This window comes from Microcaecilia unicolor, chromosome 1, assembly GCF_901765095.1.
Source record: "Microcaecilia unicolor chromosome 1, aMicUni1.1, whole genome shotgun sequence".
In the NCBI taxonomy this organism is placed as follows: domain Eukaryota; kingdom Metazoa; phylum Chordata; class Amphibia; order Gymnophiona; family Siphonopidae; genus Microcaecilia; species Microcaecilia unicolor.
The window spans coordinates 305,547,452-305,569,669 of NC_044031.1; the positions used below are offsets into that span (position 1 = coordinate 305,547,452).

Consider the following 22,218-nt stretch of genomic DNA (forward strand, 5'->3'; position numbering starts at 1 on the left):
GGCTCCAGTGTGAACAAATACAGGGTGATGTGGTAAGATCAAGTTCATGTGATACAGCCACATTAGGAAATCGGCGAACGGAAGAGTTGTGTTACGTCCATTACGTGCTTTAATTTGGTTGTGTTGCAGAGATTAGGTATTTAAGTTGGATCAGTAGGGTATGCCTTTTTAAATAGGTTGGTTTTTAGTGATTTCCGGAAGTTTAGGTGGTTGTACTTCGTTTTCAAGGCTTTTGGTAATGTGTTCCACAGTTGTGTGCCTATGTAGGAAAAACTAGATGCATATGTTGTTTTGTATTTAAGTCCTTTGCAGCTTGGGTTGTGCAGATTTAGATAAGATTGTGTTGATTCGGATGTATTTCTAATTGGTAAGTCGATCAATTTGTCATGTAACTCGGGGCTTCTCCGTAGATGATTTTGTGAACCAGGGTGCAGATTTTGAAGGTGATGTGTTCTTTAACAACTAGGGCTGTACAATTAATGTGTTAATACTGCAATTAATGCACTGACCCCCAGATTCTATATATCACACTATTTCCATGTGGAAATCGAAGCATATTCCATAACAAAGCGCATAACCTAATTGGTTAACAATCTAATCAGAACTGATAACTGGATGTTAACAAGCAATTATCAGGATTAAATGGCAATTAGAATTTATGCACACTACTTGCTAAGTGTATTCTGTAACGTGGTGTGCATAAATTCTAATATGTGCTGCCAAAAAGGGGGCGTGGCCATGGGCTTGGAATGGGCAGTTCATGGGCATTCTCCGCAACTAACTTATATAATGTTTTATTTAACGTAAATGGATGCACCTAGAGTTAGGCACTGGCATGGCCGCTAGGCTTATTCTATAAACTGTGCCTAATTCTAGGCAGTTTATAGAATATGCCAAGGTGGAATTTTTTGGCACCAATTTTTCAGGCACCATAAATAGAATCTAGTCCTAAATGTTAACTCGTATTAACATTTTAATGCTAGATAAAATTAGCAATTTGTCAAGTCTATCTTCCTTTTTATTTTTCCTGCCAGGACCTTACCTCTGCGACGCTCTGGCAGACCCCTCCTCTGCATGCTCCAAGCCTCTCTCTGTAACAAGAAGTTCTGTCAGACGGGGAGTAACTGCCTGTTACAGAGGCTTCAGGCGGGTGAGGCAGGAAGGAGCTGGGGAGCCAAGAAGCTGCTGCGTGTGAAGAGTTGCCCTGTGTGAAGAGCTGCCATGCCGCAAGAACCTGTTGTGAGCACAGAGGAGCTGCTGGCTGAGACCCATGAGGGCTTGAGGAGCAGGGAGAGGAGCTGCTGGATAAGACCCACAGGTCCTTGAGGGAGTGGTAGAACTAGAAGAGATGCCAGAAACCTCCCTGACCAAGATTAAAAAAAAAAAAAAAAAAGGGGGGGGGGGGAGAGAGATGACTGCTGATAGGGGGAGGGGCCTGCCACAGGAGAGAGAGAGATGCAGAGGGAGGGGAACCACAGCAGGAGAAAGAGGGGGGGGGGAAGAGAGCGATGGGGGGGGGGGGTGTTAGAGGCACAGATGGAAGAATTAAAGGGAGATGGTGGCCACAGAGAGGAGAGGAAGAAAAGGGAAAAGTGGTGATCATGGATGGAGGGAAGGGAGGAGATAGTGCCAGGGGAGGGGAAATGATGGAGAAGATGGTGCCAACAGAGGGGAAGGAAGGAAGGAGATGGTGCCCATTGGATCACATGACTAATCATATGAGTAAAATTTTTAACTGATGTACAGCCCTACTAACAGCAGATTAGCAATTTCATGTTTGAGTTCATTCAGTACCCTGGGGTGTACACCACCCAGACACGGTGATTTATAACAACATGTCAATTTGGCTCAGTGTATCTTCCAGGTTCACAGAGATTTCTTTCAGTTCCTCTGCATCATCACCCTTGAAAACCATTGCCTGTACGGGCAGAACTCATATCTTCTGTAAAAAAAAAAATGAAGCAAGGAATTAATTCAATCTCTCTGCTACGGCCCTGTCCTCCCTGGGTGTCCCTTTTGCTCTTTCATAATCTAACGGTCCCACGGATTCCCCTCACAGGCTTCTGATGTACCTATGATTTTTTGTCTCTGCAGCAAGTTTTTCTTCATATTCTTTTAGCCTTCTTTATCAGTGCTTTCCACCTAGCTAGACAGTGCTTATGTTGCTTCTTAATTTTCTTCATTTGGATTTTTTTTCATTCTTTGAAGGATGTTCTTTTGGCTCTAATAGCCTTTTTCACTTCACCTTTTAACCATACCAGCTGTCATTTGCTCCTTTCCGGCTTTGCTAATATAAGGAATTCATTTGGTCTGGGCTTCCACGCATGCCCATGGTAAAATCAGAAATGGTCTTGCATGACACCGGCAATGCTGAGCCACACATGCAAAATCCCCCAAATCACAAGTTTAAGGGCACACAGTCATATGCACACACTGATCTGCAATGCCCAGCATGCATGCTGCATCCCACCAAACACAGCCAAATGCCAGCAACTGTAGGGCTACTGTCTCATTGTTCTTCGATGCAAGGCCCGAGGACCAGCGGCAAGGCAGCTCCTGGAGACCCGTGGGCTGGCCTTCATCATTCTGGCTCTTTTCTGCTACACTCCGCCTTTCTACCCAAGCTGATGACAGAAAGGGGGGAGTGGATGTGAGAAGAGCCACATGCTTGAAGGACAAGGCATTTATTTCTCAATAGACAAACAGAATGTATTTGGTCATGACCATCTCTTTAAGAATACACACAATAAAAAAAAAAGGCTGGTGGTGTTGATATCATTGACACACCGTGATCAGCACTGTTGTGGCCTCGCATGGGAAGATATTTGATGGCTCTCCTTCAGCTCATTTAGATCCAAAGTGGCCCCGACTTAGAAATTAGTGAAGACCACTGCTCTGTTAGAGCTACCAGTTTCAAAAAGCTAAATAAATCCTTCTGCTGACAGAGCAGGATGTGGGCGGTGAGGGAGTCTCAGCATTACCAGTGTCATGCACAACCATTTCTGTTCCCTCCTGTACCAGATTTTGTGCTAAAGCCTGAAAGCAAAAGACAACCACTTTATGTGAAATAAAAAAGTAAATAAAACCAAATAAAGAACAGAAGAGAAAGACATCATCCAGTATATATATATTATTGCAATTTATTTATTATTGCCAAAGTTACACTCATAGAATAGACACCATCTTCCAAACACAAAGCCATTTGTAATGAATCATTTTCATTAAAAAAAACAAAAAAAACAACAACAGTAGTGTCTATCAGACAAGTTGGCAGCCCAGATTGTTGGGAATGAGATCACAGTGACATCAGAGTGCCCTGGAGTGATTGGGGAAGGAGAGGGGAATGAGAGATCCCTCTCTGTTGGGACTCTGGAACCCAACTGTGATGCTGTGGGCACAGGGAATGATGGGCTAATCAACTCTCAGCCTTGTCTGCAACAAACAGACCCTGGCTCTCTCCTACATCAAAACAGTGAAAACATCAAATGTGGGTTTGTACAAAATGGTAAAAGCACAAGGAAAAATAAAAGGGTTGCCATTCGTAGTAGGCCTCTGTACACTGAGAGGTGCAGGATAAGCACAGCTGGGTCACATGATTTTTGGAGCTAGAAGGGTTGAAAAGTTGGTTGTGGCAGGTTCTGTACCCACTGGGTTTATCCCTATTCCCATTTCCATATTTTGCCGGTTTGATGTATCTCAGAGCCTGGCATAATGTGCTTTCTGGATGGCTTCTAGCACCAGAAGGGAGAACTCAAAATATACTAGTTTCTAACATGTAAATCTGAGCTCAGCTAATACCTAATCACACAGCTCAGTTTCTCTAAAAAATAAGAAGCAACCCTCCCCCTCCCATACACACAAAAAAATACCTTAGATATATGTCCATGTTCCAACACTTTAACACCAAAATAAAGGCAGTATGTCTTTTCCACCCCCTCCCTCGAATCCTGATACCCCAGCTTCCATATGGGCACTCTTACCTTGACAGACTTGTTCTCGCATTATGTGCTTAGGAGTTTCAGAAGCTTTCAGTGTATTATAAAAGATCCCCAATAATGTGGGGTGAATGTCTTATCTAACTTCTCCCTGCCACATCCTTCCACACCCCCTGGGATACAGCAGACAAAGACTTGGTTTCGTTTTGTCAGATATGACAAGAGACCAAGAGAGTGAGAATGGCAGTATGGCAGGGAACTTAATTTCTGTGCACAGTGTGGAGCAGGCAGACACAGCACATGGGTCATCACACAGCCTGAACAACAAAGGGCCATGTCCATGTTTGCGAGGAGGCAGCAAGAATTTGTGACTTCTATACTCTAATTCCCCCATCCTCTCCTAAACACCCCTCCCCCCCACACACATATGTTCCAGTTTCATACCTCATAGATACAGTCAGCTAACTTGAGAGCCATTCTGGGTGGGAACAAGGGCCACATCTCAAAGACCCAGTAAAATGCACTGCAGGACTGAGTACAAAATTTCTTGTCTTTCTAAGTGCTGGACAACTGATCTCTGTGGAGGTGATGGCTGTCTATTAGGGGGTCTTCCTGCACAGGAAGAGGAAGGGCAGAGATAGGTGAGTTTTTCTTATTGTGAGACATTAGCATATTCTACTTCAATATGCCAACTAGGGCTCTCATTTCAGGATGGGCCTATTCAGTCCTGCTTTTACTACTGCAAACATGAACTTGCAGCCCTGTTTTTCAGAGGGACAAAACCCTGTAATATAGCCGTGTGAACAGTAGGACAAACTCTGAAGTGGATCGCCCTATCCTGAAATACTGCAAGCATCTGGGAATCCTATCACCTAATGCCAACACTCGCATTGTCTATTAACCCTGATGCAAAGGGGGCAAAATCCATCCAAGCTGACCTAACAGCCCTCTCTGCTCTACAACATGACTGGCTTTCTTGTGCTACAGTTGCCAAACATCACCCTGCTGCCAGCGCTCTTTGGAAAGCAAAAGCCATTCACTTCTGAGAGGTCTTTTCTGCCAAGTCTGCTCAACTTACTTGTCAAAGTATAACACTTCTCAGATTCAAGCAGCAGGCATAGAAAGCAGAAGTTATGACAGACTCAACAATGACCCTAGAAGATTTCTAGATGTCATGTTTCTGAAAAAATGTTTATTTCTTGTTTCAATTTTCAAAAGTATACTGCTTTTCATGGATAGTCCTGTTTGGGTCTGGATCTGCCACGCCTATTATAGCATCTCCAGGACTACTGCCTGCTTGTCACTTAGCCAATAGGATCTCCTATTTCACCAAAGAGATGGTACACATTTAAGGGGTTCTCTGATAGTCATATTAAAAATGGATCTTACTACATGATTATAAAATTATTGTTCTAATAATTTTGAAAGCCACAAATATATGTGAAAATTACAAGGCCAGAAAGACAGACGGTTAATGGAAACCTCAAATTTACCAAAATCTACATCGTCATTTTGTTGCTTTGTTGTCCTGCAGGACCAACCTAGCACTGAAACAAGCTAACTGTTTTCTCCTGTCATTCAGCACAGCCAGCAGTAAACATACAGCAATGGGATCTTGTTTCCTCTTTGATGGCTAGAGGAAGGTGGCGTGTGGACCTTTACACCTTCTGAGCAACTCTGCAGGAGTCTCCTCAGGAATTGTGCTGGATGCTGGATTTTTGTGGACACTCTGAACACATTAGATGGCTTTCAGACACTGGGAATGATGGAGACTGCTGCAAAACACAGAATGCGAAGGATAAAAATGCTCAGAAAGGTAAGAACAAGGCTGGCTTCCCTTAGCTGGCTGGGTCTTGCTCAAACCATGATCAATAAGCCAAGCAACCATGACAATAGATCACGAGAGTAAGATTTATGTAACAGAGACGACACAGCTTCTGCATTTTAAATTCCCTCAATCCCTCAATGTAAAAAATAAGCTTCAATAATGTGAAACAAATTCATCTTATAAAAGAAAATTCTGGTTCACGTTATAGACAATACAGACTCCCAAAGTCTTACATTGCCCTCCCAAAAGTTCTTTGCCACCACCTTCCTCCTCATAGTCACACCATGGTCCAGAGCACAGGCCTGACGGGAGCTTTAGGAGTTAATCACTTGGCCTGTCCACGTCTCATGCTTCGTGTGTGGGGCCAGATGGGTGATCACTACCTCCACCGCCTGGAACTTTTGGTTTTTTGGAGGAATGGGACACATCTTGTATGAAACTTCATCTCCCTCCACTGGGACGTACTCCCCTTCAATGCTGATGGAAAGAAAAGCAGAGAAAATAAATGGTAAAAAAAAACACAAACAAAAAATAGGATAATTCCTGTTACAGGGACAACTTGGGGGTGGCTAGGAAAAGAAAGTTTCAGGAACGGCTACAGCATAGGTGTTGGAACGGGGGGAGCCAGAGGTGCCATGGCACCCCCAAAAATCTGGAGTGGGAAGGAGGCTCTCCTCATTCCCACAGGAGTCCGGTATTCATGTCTTCGGGAGGCCAAGTCTCCCCATCCCCAACCATGTCCTTCCTTACCTCCCTCCACCAATGTTGCTGCTTTTAACAAACAGCAGTAGCAATGCCTAAATAAAACATGACTGCCGGCTTTGCTGATCACATCCCCTCCGACATCAATTTCCTGTTCAAGAGGGGGCGTGATCACCACAGCCTGCAGTTGCCAGTCTGAAATCAGAGGTTCAGCACCTTACCACTTAAAAAAAAATACTGCTGCTTTTCTCATGATGCAGGTGCCATGGAGGAGGGGTGGAGAGAGAAATGGAGATGGTTGACGCTGGCTGGAAATAGAAGAGACATTCACTGCAAGGGGGTAGAGGCAGAGAGAGAAAAAGAGACACTGGCTAGAAACACTGGATATAAAGGGTGGAGAGAAAGAGGGAGATGATGCATGGAAAGGGAGGATAGGAGGAGTTGGTGGATGAAAAGAAGAGGGGAAATTCTGCATGGAAAGGGGTAGAGAGAAGGAAAAAACACTGGTCGAAAGGGTGGGGAAGAAGCTGCATGGAAATGGTAGAGAGAAGGGTGTTGGATTATTTGTAGTAAATAATTAGCAGATTTTAGTACACACAGCTTCAGCTTTAGAAATGTTAATTTCTTTCTTCATCTCTCTCATACACCCCAGAATAATTCACTGCTGAGTCACTTTAAAGTTGAAGTAACAAAACATCTGTTTACTCACAGTTTGTAGTTAGATTATAATCAGACAGGCTTATATATACATAATACTATACATTTGGATTATCAGCTCTTTCCATGTGCTTAGATGGTAATGGATGCTCACACCACCATAGATCCTCTCAGGTTAGGAGAGATCATGAGCTCCATGTGCTGTGCCTGACCCCCACAGGAAGTTGCATAGCTGTGACCTCTCTAGGAAATTCACATCAGAGGTCACAGAGTAATCACAGAGAAATAATAGGTGACAGGCAATGCATGTAAAATACAATAAATTCCAACAAACCCCTTCTCATGCATAACTGTCATGCAATTATTTATTCATACAAAGTCCAAGCTTTATACGCAGATTCACAAAATGTTCTCTGGGTAATGGTTTGGTCATGATGTCAGCTGTCATCTCACTGGTGTGACAATAGTCTAGACTGATGACCCCTTCTTTCGCCAGCTCTCGCACGTTGTGGTATTTCGTTGCGATGTGCTTGGTGCGTGACTGAACCTTGTCATCCTGTGACAGTCGGATGCAGCTCTGATTATCTTCCATTAACTGGATTGGTCTCTGTTCAGCTATTCCAAAATCCAGCAAAAGTTTTTCAATCCACATCAGTTCTCTGCATGCTTCTGATACAGCCACATATTCAGCTTCTGTAGAAGACAGACTCACAATACTTTGTTTATGACTGGCCCATGAAATTTGTACATTTCCATACATAAACACATATCCACTTGTGGATTTATAATCAGAATGATCCCCTGCCCAATCTGAATCACAGTAACATATTAGTTTTGGATTACTATTGGCTGAAATCTTTAATTTACAATCAATGGTACCTTTTAAATACCTTACCATCCTTTTAACTGCAGTCCAATCTGATTTGGTAGGTGAGCTGACCCTTCTGCTCAAAATTCCTACTGCATTTGCTATATCAGCCCTGTATGTGGTAGTCAGATATAAAAGCTTACCTATGGCTGATCTATATTGGATGTTATCTGGTAAAGGTTCTCTTACTGTTTCATCCTTCAGAAAATCAGTGATCATGGGAGTGCTTACAACTTGGGCATCTTGCATACCTAAACTTTCAATAAGCTCATTTATTTTCTGCTTCTGGCTTAGAAGATAAGAACCATCATTTTGTTTCTCAATTTCTATACCAAGATAGTATGACACATTACCAAGTTCTTTTATCTCAACATTGAGGTTTAAATATTTTACAATGTCCTTGTACTCTTGCTCACTTTTGCTTGCAATGAGCAGATCATCAACAAAAGCTAAAATGTATGCATATTGTCCATTTCTGCACCTAGTGTACAAGCATTTATCTGCTTCACCTTGCTTAAATCCTAAATTTGTCAATATTTCATGCAATTTGTCATTCCAACATTTTGCACTTTGCTTTAATCCATAAAGACCTTTGTTTAATTTACACACTAGCTGTCTTTGTTTTGTATTTATGAAACCTGTTGGCTGTTCCATGTACAAGTCTTCAGTTATATCTCCATGAAGAAATGCTGTTTTCACATCAATGTGGTTGACTTGCATGCCTTTTGAGACTGCAATGCTCAGAAGTGTTCTGATTGTCGTGTGTTTCACTACAGGTGCAAACACTTCATCAAAATCTTCTCCATATTTTTGAAGATATCCCTTTGCGACTAATCTGGCTTTATACCTTTCCACTTTTCCTTGTGCATTCCTTTTTAACTTGAATACCCATTTGCATCCTATAGCTTTCTTGCCAGGAGGTAATTTTGTAAGAATCCAAGTATTATTTTTATGCAATGCATCAATTTCTTCTTGTGCAGCTTTACGCCATTCAGCAGCTTCTTCTGCTGGCATTTTCTCAATCTCATCCCATGTTAAGGGCTCTTGAGCTTCTGCTGACTTTGTTAGGTAAGACAGTCTTGGGGGTGGAACACCTTTGTTTTCCCTGGATGAGCGTCTGACAACTGGTTGGTCCGACCTTTCTGCATCCTCTAAATCTGAGAGTCCTTCTCCAATTGATTCCCCTTCTCCAACTGTACTGTCTCCTGCGATGATCCTTTCTGTGTCTGCTTCCTCTGCCTGTTCCTCGTTAGATACAGATGAGTTGCTTTCAGACATCTGCCTTGGTATGGCATTTATATACACTGGCATGTCTATTATGGTTCTAGTTTCATATTCTGGATGATAAGGCTCATCTGGGATAATCCAGCCTTTATCAACCCTTTTGTTTTCATCAAAATATGTAACATGTCTTATGCCAACAATGCCAGTTTTCAGATTCAAAATTCTATATCCTTTGTGTCCTGGAGCATAGCCAACTAAAATGCCTGTTGTGGAATCCAGCTTATGCCTTCTTTGCTTTGGTACATGAGCATATGCTGTACTTCCAAATGTTCTTATGTGTGACAGGTTTGGCTTCCTACCATGCCATGTCTCATGTGGTGTGCGCTCAGCGCCTTTAGTTGGCATTCTGTTTTGTAGGTACACTGCTGTGAGAATGGCTTCCCCCCATAGTCTTTTAGGGAGATTGCTATCTGACAGCATACATCTGGTCATTTCCACAAGTGACCTAAATTTTCTCTCTGCACCAGAATTTTGCTCTGGTGTATAAGCTACTGTTGTGATATGCTGAATGCCTTCTTGTTCTAGAAATGTGCGCATGCTTTGTGAAGTGAACTCACCACCATTGTCGGTCTGAAGAACCTTTGGTTTTCTTTCAAATTTATTGCTCACCATGGCTACGTATTTCTTCAGCATGTCTGTGACTTGACTTTTTTCTTTCAGTAAATAGGCCACACAGTATCTAGAGAAATCATCCAAGAATATTAGCACAAATCTGTTATTTCCCAATGATGGGATATTAAACAGTCCACATAAGTCACTGTGTATTAAGTCCAGTACTTTATTACTCCTATTTCCTGTGTATGCAGGAAATGAGGGTCTCACACCTTTTTGAGTAACACAGTCTATGCATTTCTCCATTTTACCAGCATCTGCACTTATCTGAATGCCGGTGGCTAGTTGCTTACTGTAAAGATCCTGGATCACCTTAAAATCACGATGTCCCAGGCGGCGGTGCCAGATTTCCAGACTACATTTACCATCATTCTTCCTTACTTGCGCCATATGTGAGGCTTCACCTGAAATGCTCAGTTTATAAACATCATTATGCATAAAAGCTTCAGCATACACTTCATCATTTTTAGAGATTGTGCACTTACTGTTTTCAAAATGAATCACAAATCCCTTCTTATCTAATGTAGATACACTAAGCATATTGCAAACTGCTTGGGGAATATACAAGACATCACTTACAGGAATTTCTTTAACTTCATTAGACACTTTGCATTTTAAGAATCCAATGCCTTTTGCTTGGATCTGAGCAGTCCCTGCGTTTGCAGTATTAAGAATACCTTCTTCTGGACTCATTTCCTGAAAGAAATCCTTACAATTGGTTAAATGGCATGTGCTCCCTGAATCCAAAATCCAAGTACTTTCATTTGAATTATTATTTACCATAGTCAAAGATTTTTCTGCCATTAGAAAGCCCTTATGTTTATTATTGTCCTTCATACATTTCCTGGTTTGAAAATTCTTTAGTTCCATTGGCTTAGGTGAGCTAGAGGGGGTGTTTTGTGTTTCCTTACACCATTTAGATACATGTCCCTCCTTTCCACATGAGTAGCAAATCAGCTTGCCCTTGGGTGGAGTTTTCCCATAGCTCCGCCTTCCTCTGTTCTTTGCCAAGAAATTTGTTTCATTTCTCTCTGACTTGCTTTGAGAACACATCTCCTCAGAATCATTTATTATGCATTCCTGCCTTAGTTTTGATGTTGCCTGTTCAAAAGATTGCCCTTCAATGGCTTCATTTACAGACCTAAAAACATCAAACTTCTTTGATAGTGAGGTAAAAAGAAATGCTCTTTTCAATGCATCACACATGGGAATTCCAGAAAGTTCTAACTTTTGAAATGAAGACATAAGATGCATAATGTGATCATTACATTTACTTTTATCCCTTAATTTGGTTTCATTCAACTCTGCTAACCAAATTGGTTGCTGCTTTGCATATGTAGTTGCATACATAGTTCTCAGTTTATATAAAATGTCCTTTGGTGTATCTTTTCCCTCCACTAATATGGCTTGTTTCTCTGAGAGAGCTTCTAAAAACATGCACTTCACATAATAGTTTGCATTGTCCCATTCAGCCATATTTTCAGCTGTTCTGTTTTGGTCTAAGCATATATTTAATCCTTTTGCTTGAAGGAGACATATGAATCTTAATTCCCACTGCTGATAATTAAATTCAGTTAATTTAGGCACCTTGAGAGAGTAGAAAAATGGTGAATTTCCTCCCTCAGCCATTTTCTTAGCCTTCTGTCTGGTGTGTGGGGGGAGAGAGAGACAGACTGAATCTTTCTTTTAAAACTTAAGAGAAAAATGTGGCTTTTTTACTGCCTGGTAATATTTCTCTTCTTTTTCAATTCCTGGCCCCTGGGCCCATAACCCTTTTGTTGGATTATTTGTAGTAAATAATTAGCAGATTTTAGTACACACAGCTTCAGCTTTAGAAATGTTAATTTCTTTCTTCATCTCTCTCATACACCCCAGAATAATTCACTGCTGAGTCACTTTAAAGTTGAAGTAACAAAACATCTGTTTACTCACAGTTTGTAGTTAGATTATAATCAGACAGGCTTATATATACATAATACTATACATTTGGATTATCAGCTCTTTCCATGTGCTTAGATGGTAATGGATGCTCACACCACCATAGATCCTCTCAGGTTAGGAGAGATCATGAGCTCCATGTGCTGTGCCTGACCCCCACAGGAAGTTGCATAGCTGTGACCTCTCTAGGAAATTCACATCAGAGGTCACAGAGTAATCACAGAGAAATAATAGGTGACAGGCAATGCATGTAAAATACAATAAATTCCAACAAAGGGGAGATGCTGGAGGGTAGAGAACAGAAATGTTAGCTGTTAGGGGGAGATGCTAACTGGAAGGAGTGGACAAGAGGGGGAGATCTGAATGGAAAAGGGGAGGGAGAGGGCAGATGCTGGATGGAAGGGGGAGAAAAAGAGGAGAGATGAAAGATTAAGGGGGAGAGAATAGAGTTAGCAATTGTAAACCCCCTGGTGGCAGAGCAAGGTATTACAATGATGGTACCAAATATGTCACAGTGTTTCCCCAAAATGACTCAACACCAACCAGGGAGTTTAACAATAAAAAGAAAATATTTGTTATTAGTGAATTATATTTAAATGTTAATGAAATTTTACCAACTTGCAAATTTAACATATGTATTTCAATTACAGGTTTGCAACACAAATCAGTTTAGAAACATTGGGAGCATTTTCAGATAAGTATAAATATTACGTACATAAATCATTTAAGTACATTCAATTCTGCAAAACACTAGATTCTTTAAACTTTCTTTTCTCCTGTCTTTCAGATTTCCAGAGACCTTCAAGGATCTCAATATGTAAGTTTTCCTCTACTCTTTTTTTTTTCTTCTTCTTGTAGTTATCTCTCACTTATTGTTCAGGTTTCCTTTACTTTTTTCTCTTATGTGCACTTTTTTAAATAGTTTCAGTCACTTAGCTGCTCTCTTTGTTTTCTCTCTCTGGCTCTCTTGAACGGTGGGCGCCTTTTCTTTCAGGTGATGATCTCCAGCATCAACTTTCTTCCAGTCTTTTCCTAGTAACATGTTCTCACCAATAGAGCTCTCTCCCAACTGCCAGCCTGAGCTGTTTGTCACTCTCCAGTATGCGGAACACTCAGCGCATGCACACAGACCACTCAGTTTCACTGCACGGCTCACTGTCTCTACACCAGATCAAGAAGGAGCCAGGTAATCTTTTAAAATTTAAGGGGGAGAGAATAGTTAGCAATGATGGGGAATAAGAGGAATGGGAGAGCTGGTATGAGGGAAAGAGGTGGAAAGCTGTAGGTAGATGCAGTAAAAACTGGATTGTAAGAAAGAATCTGGATTAGAGAGGCACACAAATAAATGAAAGAAAGCTGAAAGGAAAAGATCAATATTGGGAGATGGATAAAGTGGAGAAAATGAAAACAGGAATGGCAAACTGACAGGAAAGCAAAGCTACTTACCTGTAGCAGGTATTCGAGGACAGCAGGCTGATTGTTCTCACATGTGGGTCGACGTCCGCGTTGGCCCAGGAAACAGCAAATTTTTCTCAGCAAAAATAAAAAGGTTTACCAGAGTCTTCTGGTGCGTGAACAGCGTGCACCAAGCATGCGCGCACAACTTCCCACCTGTCGCATGAGCGTGCCTCTTCAGTTAAATCAAAAAGCATATAAACAAAGTAACAACAACTCCAAAGGGGAGGTGGGCGGGTTTGTGAGAACAAGCAGCCTGCTGGTCCTCGGAGAAAGCGAAGATACTTACCTGTAGCAGATATTCTCCAAGGACAGCAGGATGATTGTTCTCACATGTGGGGTATATCCCTAGAATCCAGGCTCACTCAAAACAATGAACATTGGTCAATTGGCCCTCACAACGGCAAGGACATAACATAGATTGACCTGAAACCATAAACAACTAACAGAGTGCAGCCTGGAACAGAACAAAAATGGGTCTAAGGGGGTGGAGTTGGATTCTAAACCCCGAACAGATTCTGTAGCACTGACTGCCCAAACAGACTGTCACATCGGGTATCCTACTGAAGGCAGTAGTGAGATGTGAATGTGTGGACCGATGACCACGTTGCAGCCTTGCAAATCTCTTCAATGGAGGCTGACTAAGTGAGCCACTGATGCAGCCATGACTCTAACATTGTGAGTCGTGACATGGCCCTCCAGAGTCTGACCAGCTTGGGAGTAAGTAAAGGAAATGCAATCTGCTAGCCCAGAGGTAGGCAATTCCAGTCCTCGAGAGCCGCAGGCAGGTCAGGTTTTCAGGATATCCACAATGAATATGCAGGAGATAGATTTGCAAGCACTGCCTCCTTGGTATGCAAATCTATCTCCTGCATATTCATTGTGGATATCCTGAAAACCTGACCTGCCTGCGGCTCTCGAGGACCGGAGTTGCCTACCCCTGTGCTAGCCAACTGGAGATTGTGCGTTTTCCCGATGGCGACTCCCCTCCTGTTGGGATCAAAAGAAACAAACAACTGGACGGACTGTCTGAAGGGCTTTGTCTGCTCCACGTAAATGGCCAATGCTCTCTTGCAGTCCAAGGTATGCAAACTGCTTTCACCAGGGCGGGTATGAGGATGGGGAAAGAATGTTGGCAAGACAATTGACTGGTTGAGATGGAACTCCAACACCACCTTCGGCAGGAACTTAGGGTGCGTGCGGAGGACTACTCTGTTGTGATGAAACTTGATATAAGGTGCATGCATTACTAAGGCCTGAAGCTCACTGACTCTACGAGCTGAAGTAACAGCCACCAAGAAAATGACCTTCCAGGTCAAGTACTTCAGATGGCTGGAATTCAGTGGCTCAAAAGGAGCTTTCATCAGCTGGGTGAGGATGCCGTTGAGATCCCATGACACTGGTGGAGGTTTGACCGGGGGCTTTGACAAAAGCAAACCTCTCATAAAGCGAACAACCAAAGGCTTACCCTCTACACGGCGATAAGCACTAATCGCACTAAGGTGAGCTCTTATGAAGTTGGTCTTGAGAGAAGGTATTCAAGCAGGGTCTGTGTAGGACAAGAAAGAGGATCTAGGGCCTTGCTGTCACACCAGATGGCAAACCTCCTCCATTTGAAAGAGTAACACCACTTTGTGGAATCTTTCCTGGAAGCAAGCAAGACTCAGGATACACCCTCTGAAAGACCCAAGGAGGCAAAATCTAAGCTCTCAACATCCAAGGCCATGAGAGCCAGAGACTGGAGGTTGGGACGTAGAAGCGACCCCTCGTTCTGGGTGATGAGAGTCGGAAAACACTCCAATCTCCATGGTTCTTCGGAGGACAACTACAGAAGAAGAGAGAACCAAATCTGGTGTGGCCAGAAGGGAGCAATGAGAATCATGGTTCCCCAGTCTTGCTTGAGTTTCAGCAAAGTCTTTCCTACTAGAGGTATGGGAGGATAGGCATACAGAAGGCCTGTTCCCCAATGAAGGAGAAAGGCATCTGATGCTAGTCTGTCGTGGGTCTGAAGCCTGGAACAGGACCTTGTGAATGGATTGAAAGGCAAAAAGATCCACCGAGGGGGTGCCCCATGCTCGGAAGATCTTGCGGGCCACGCTCATGTTCAGCGACCACTTGTGAGGTTGCATTATCCTGCTCAACCTGTCAGCCAGACTGTTTACATCTGCCAGATAAGTGGCTTGGAGCAACATGCCATGATGACGTGCCCAAAGCCACATCTGGATGGCTTCCTAACAGAGGGCGAGATCTGGTGCCCCCCTGCTTGTTGGTGTAATACATGGCAACCTGATTGTCTGTCTGAATCAAAATGATTTGGTTGGACAGCTGATCTCTGAAAGCCTTTAGAGCATTCCAGATCACTCGCAATTCCAAAAGATTGACCTGAAGACCTTTTTCTTGAAAGGACCAAGCTACTTGAGTGTGAAGTCCATCTACATGATCGCCCCACCCCAGGAGGGATGCATCTGTCGTCAGCACTTTTTGTGGCTGAGGAATTTGGAATGCACGTTCCAAGGTCAAATTGGATTGAATCGTCCACCACGGAAGGGAATTTCGAAAGCCGGTGGACACCACTGGGAAGCTAGGGCCCATTGAGCTGATCTCATGTGTAGACGTGCCATGGGAGTCACATGAACTGTGGAGGCCATGTGCCCCAGCAGCCTCAACATCTGCCGAGCCGTGATCTGTTGAGACACTCTAACTATGGACACCAAGTACAGGAGGTTGTCTGCCCTTGACTCGGGAAGATAAGCTCAAGCTGTCTGTGTTCAACAGAGCTCCAATGAATTCCAACTTCTGAACTGGGGTGAGTTGGGACGTGGAGTAATTGATCACGAACCCCAGTAGCTCTAGCACCTGAATAGTCATTCGCATGGACTGTAGAGCACCTGCCTCCGAGGTGCTCTTCACCAGCCAATCGTCGAGATAAGAGAATACATGCGTAGCGACGCTGCGACTACCGCTAGGCACTTTGTGAACACTCTGGGCGCAGACGCCAGACCAAAGGGTAGTATACAGTACTGAAAGTGCTGTGTTCCCAGCCGAAATCGAAGATACCTCCTGGGAGTATCGAGATGTGTGTGTAAGCATCCTTTAAGTCCAGAGAGCATAGCCAATCGTTTTCTTGAATCACGGGAAGAAGGGTGCCCAGGGAACCCATCCTGAACTTTTCTCGGAATAGAAATTTGTTCAGGGCCCTTAGGTCTAGGATGGGACGCATCCCCCCACCCCCGTCTTTTTCTGCACAAAGAAGTACCTGGAATAGAATCCCAGCCCTTCTTCCCCTGGTGGAACGGGTTCCACTGCTTGGGCCTTCAGAAGGGCGGAGAGTTCCTCTGCAAGTACCTGTTTGTGCTGGGAACTGTAAGAATGAGCTCCCGGTGGGCAATTTGGATTCCAGATTGAGGGCGTATCCCGACCGGACTATTTGAAAGACCCACCGGTTGGAAGTTATGAGAGGCTACCTTTGGTGGAAAAATATCAACCTCCCCCCAAACGGCAAGTCGTCCAGTATGGACACTTTTAAAGAGGCTATGCTTAACTGGAGCCAGTCAAAAGCTCGTTCCCTGCTTTTGCTGGGGAGCAGCACGGGCCTTAGACGCACACTGTTGATGAGAACGAGCGCGCTGGGGCTGAGCCTGGGCAGGCTGTCAAGAAGCAGGAGTGTACCTACACCTAGGATAGGAATAGGGAGCACTCCTCTTCCCCCCAAAATACCTCCTAGATGAGGAGGTAGTAGCAGAAGACGCCCGGTGGGAGAGAGAATCCATAGCATCATTATGCTTCTTGATCTGATCAACAAGATCCTCTACTTTTTCACCAAAAAGGTTGTCCCCCCGGCAAGGAACATCCGCCATTCGCTGCTGGACCGAATGATGCAAGTCAGAGACACGCAGCCATGAGAGTCTACGCATCACTATACCTTGAGCAGTGATCCTGGATGCTACATCAAAAGTGTCGAACGTACCCCTGGCCAGGAATTTTCGACGCGCCTTCTGCTGCCTGACCACCTGGCGAAAAGGCTCGGCTTGCTCTGGAGGGAGTGCATCAACCAAGCTAGACAGTTGCTTTATCGAGCCCCGCAAGTGAATGCTCGTGAAGAGCTGGTATGATTGAATCTTGGCAGCGAGCATAGCAGCCTGATACGTCTTCCTCCCAAAAGAATCAAGAGTCCTAGCTTCTCTGCCTAGGGGCGCCGAAGCATAGTCTCTAGTACTCCTGGCTCTCTTGAGGGCGGAATCCACCACCATAGAATTGTGGGGTAACTGAGACCTCATCAATCAAGGTTCACTGTGGATCCATGCAAACGATTCCGTGATGTCTCCAACCTCGTCTCTATTCCCCTCCTCCCCCCCTCTTCCCTCCCCTTCTCATGCGCCTTGTGGAATGCCCACTCGATCTGCAACAAACTGCCCTTCACCCACGATCTCTTCATCTCTCATTCCCTCCAACTGCTCGCCCTTACTGAAACCTGGCTCTCCCCTGACGACTCTGCCTCAGTCGCGGCCCTTTGTCATGGAGGTTCTCTCTTCACCCACACTCCACGCCCAGATGGCCGCGGTGGAGGCGTCGGGCTACTTCTCTCGCCCTCCTGTAGTTTCCAACCCCTCCTCCTACCGGTCTCACTGCTTCTCGTCCTTTGAAGCTCACTCCATCCGGCTATTCTACCCATTACCACTCAGAGTTGCAGTCATCTACCGCCCCCCTGATAAGCCCCTCTCTTCATTCCTTACTGACTTCGACGCTTGGCTCACCGTCTTTCTTGATCCCGCATCTCCATCCCTCATTCTTGGTGATTTTAACATTCACGTTGACAACCCATCCAACTCCTATGCTTCTAAATTCCTCACTCTGATATCCTCCTTTAACCTCCGACTATGCTCTACCACCCCTACTCACCGTGATGGCAATTGTCTCGACCTCGTTCTCTTCTCTTCCTGCTCACCTTCCAATTTCTGCACCTCTGTCCTTCCTATCTCAGATCATCACCAAATCACCATCACCCTCCCCCTCAACCTCGCCCAACTATAACCACTGCCTTCAGGAATCTCCAAGCTGTCGACCCCCCTACCCTATCCTCTCATCTCCACTCTCTTCCCTTCCATCTCGTCTTCTGAATCTGTCGACACAGCTGTCTCTACCTACAATGAAATTCTCTCCACTGCTCTGGATACCCTAGCACCATCTGTCTCTCGCCCCACTAAGCGCATTAATCCTCATCCCTGGTTAACCCCTTGCATCCGTTACCTTCGCTCCTGCACCCGCTCTGCTGAACGACTCTGGAGGAAATCTCGCACCCCGTCAGACTTCACCCATTACAAATTCATGCTATCCTCCTTCCAGTCCTCCCTATTCCTTGCCAAACAGGAATATTATTCTCAATTAACCAATTCTCTTGGCTCCAACCCTCGTCGCCTCTTCGCCACCCTCAACTCCCTACTTAAAGTACCCTCCGCTCCCCCCCCCCCACTCTCTCCTCAAAAACACTAGCTGACTACTTCTGCGATAAAGTGCAGAAGATAAACCTTGAATTCACTTCCAAGCCTTCTCCTCCCTGTGACTTCTTAACCCACTCCCTCAACCAACCTAACCTGGCCTCCTTCTCCTCCTTCCCTGAGATCACCGAAGAGGAAACTGCTCGCCTTCTTTCTTCCTCTAAGTGCACCACCTGTTCCTCTGATCCCATTCCCACCAATCTGCTTACCAACATCTCTCCTACAGTTAACCCCTCAATCTGTCACATCCTCAACCTCTCTCTCTCCACTGCCACTGTCCCTGACACCTTCAAGCACACTTTAGTCACACCACTTCTCAAAAAACCATCACTTGACCCCACCTGTCCCTCCAACCCGCTTCAATCCGGCTTTCGCCCACTACACTCAACAGAAACAGCACTCTCTAAAGTCTGCAATGACCTGTTCCTTGCCAAATCCAAAGGTCACTATTCTATCCTCATCCTCCTCGACCTATCTGCCGCCTTTGACACCGTCAATCATAATCTACTTCTTGACACACTGTCCTCATTTGGGTTCCAGGGCTCTGTCCTCTCCTGGTTCTCCTCGTATCTTTCCCAACGCACCATCAGAGTATTTTCTAATGGCTCTTCTTCCACCCCCGTCCCGCTCTCTGTTGGGGTCCCTCAAGGATCTGTCCTCAGACCGCTTCTTTTCTCGATATACACCTCTTCCCTGGGCTCGTTGATCTCATCACATGGTTTCCAGTACCATCTCTATGCTGATGACACCCAGCTTTACCTCTCCACTCCCGACATCACAGTTGAAACCCAGGCCAAAGTTTCGGCCTGCCTTTCAGACATCGCTGCCTGGATGTCCAACCGGCATCTGAAACTGAACATGGCAAAGACTGAGCTCCTTGTCTTTCCACCCAAACCCTCTTCTCCTCTTCCCCCACTTTCTGTCTCTGTTGACAACGCCCTCATCCTCCCTGTCTCTTCAGCCCGCAATCTCGGAGTCATTTTTGACTCCTCCCTCTCTGCCCATATCCAGCAGACAGCTAAGACCTGTCGCTTCTTCCTCTATAATATTAGCAAAATTCGCCCATTCCTCTCTGAACAGGCCAACCCGAACCCTCGTCCACTCGCTCGTTACCTCTCGTCTTGACTATTGCAACCTTCTCCTTGCTGGCCTTCCGCTTAGCCACCTATCCCCCCTTCAATCTGTCCAAAATTCCGCCGCACGTCTTATCTACCGCGTGAACTGATACTCTCATATCACCCCTCTCCTCAAATCGCTTCACTGGCTCCCGATCCGCTACCGTATACAGTTCAAGCTTCTCCTATTGACCTTCAAGTGCACTCAATCTGCAGCCCCCCATTACCTCTCTACCCTCCTCTCCCCGTATGTTCCCACCCGTAACCTCCGCTCTCAGGACAAATCACTCCTTTCTGTACCCTTCTCCACCACCGCTAACTCCAGACTCCGCCCCTTCTGCCTCGCATCACCTTATGCCTGGAACAGACTTCCTGAGCCCATATGCCATGCGCCCTCCCTGCCCATTTTCAAGTCCTTACTCAAGGCCCATCTCTTCTCCCTTGCTTTTGGCGCCTAACCACCTTCCCATTCCTGATACCTACACTGACTACATAGTTTTTACCTTTAGATTGTAAGCTCTCTTGAGCAGGGACTGTCCTTCCCCATGTTTAAACTTGTACAGCGCTGCGTAACCCTGGCAGCGCTATAGAAATGCTAAGTAGTAGTAGTAGTAGGATTCCGCTTTCTTCGGGACCACAGGGCCAGACAGAGGGGCCGACCAGTTTCGCATAAGGACTTCCTTCAATACCTTATGCAGAGGGACTGTCACAGCCTCTTTAGGTGAAGAAGAATAGTCCAGGATTTCAAGCATCTCAGTCCTGGGCTCATCCTCAACCTCCACAGGGAAGGGAATAGCCGTAGCCATATCCCGGACAAAAGAGGAAAAGGAAAGACTCTCTGGTGGAGGGGAAAGGTCAGAAGAAAAGTACCTTTGATCTTCCTCTGACTCCCATGAACCCTCCTGCTCAGTATCGGATAAGACCTCTGCCAAGGTACCTTAACATTGGACCTGCCTTGAAGCCGAGGAACGATGTCCTCGATAGCAATGTCCAGAGGCCGACGCCCGCTTGGACTGCGGCGAAGCTCCCTCCACTGATGTTGAAGGGGAGTCGACCTGGGTGGCAGCTGACGATGCCACAGGCGGCATCGCGGTTGGGGACCTCACCACAGGAGAAGGGCCAGACATCGCTGCAGCAGATGATACAGAAGGCGCAAGCACCCCCGACACCGAAGCTGACTGACATACAAGTCCCTCCAGAAGTTCTGGAAACAAGGCCCGGATGCGCTTGTCAAGAGCCACCATCAGAGAAGGCTGCGGGGTCGGTGGAACAGGCGGTGTCAGAATCTGTGGAGGCTCAGGAGCAGGTACTGGGCTGCTAGGAGACCGACGCATCGGCACCTCCTGTATCGAGGGGGAACTATCCTCTTGGCGCCGATGCTTCTCGGGTGCCAACTCTCGACGCCCTGGAGCTCCCAGCACCATGTGTCGAAGGAGAACAATGACGGTGCTTCTTTGCCTTTGCTCAACGCCAGTCATCGAGACTCCTCGGTATCAATGAGGACGTGGAATCCTCACGTCTCCTCGGGGCCAGGTCAGACGAAGGTCCGTCCCGGGGGGGGCCAGCATAACAGGATGCCTCGAGGCAGGTGGAGACCCACTCGACGCCTCGCTGCTCCCAGCGCGAGTTGGTCTCTCAGCAGCCATTACCTCTCCTCCCGACGTCGATGCTCCTTTCGATGCCGACCTCGGTACCGATGTCGAAGGACCGGACCGAGCCCCAAAAAGCTTTTCTTGTTGAGCTTCAAGATGCTTGGGTCTGTTTCTTCATACGAAGACACAGACTACAAGCAGCTGGGCTATGATCGGGCCCAAGACACTGGATACCCCAGGCATGGGTATCTGTACCCGAGATGGTCTGGTTGCACTGAGTACAATGTTTGAAGCCGCTGGATGTCTTCAATGACATGGAAGAGAAAAAGGCTTCAGTGAAATCAAAAGACACGATTGTGCCTGACAAAAGAAAAAGGGTACAAAAATAAGGGAATAACCCGACCGCGTGGCCTAAAAACTGGCCGCGATGAAAAACAAAGGAAACTTGAAAGGGGACAAAACTAAAAGTACACTATGGGAACTTTTTTTTTTTTTTTTTTTTTTAATGACAGTAATAATAAAATTAGGAGAAAAAACCCGAAAACTCGAAGAGAGGAGTGCAGAAAAAAACTACCGCACCTCAACGCGGAGAACAGAAAACTGAAGATGTATGCTCACGTGACGGGCGGGAAGTTGTCCGCGCAAAGTTGTCCGCGCAGTAGAAGACTCTGGCAAAACTTTTTATTTTTGCTGAGAAAAATTTGCCGTTTCCTGACCCGACGGGGATGTCAACCCAC

The 22,218-nt window shown here is 45.4% G+C and overlaps 1 protein-coding gene across 1 annotated transcript in view; it reads right to left on the bottom strand.

Annotated features, from left to right (window-relative positions):
• Positions 1 to 3,124: 3,124 nt before the first annotated feature.
• The window catches only part of CSDC2 (cold shock domain containing C2), a 161,534-nt gene continuing 142,440 nt past the window's right edge, over positions 3,125 to 22,218 (bottom strand). Inside the window, exon 4 of the mRNA XM_030207804.1 lies at positions 3,125 to 6,240. Coding sequence (XP_030063664.1) covers positions 6,078 to 6,240 — 163 coding nt within the window. The 3' untranslated portion in view covers positions 3,125 to 6,077. The remainder of the gene's footprint in view (positions 6,241 to 22,218) is intronic.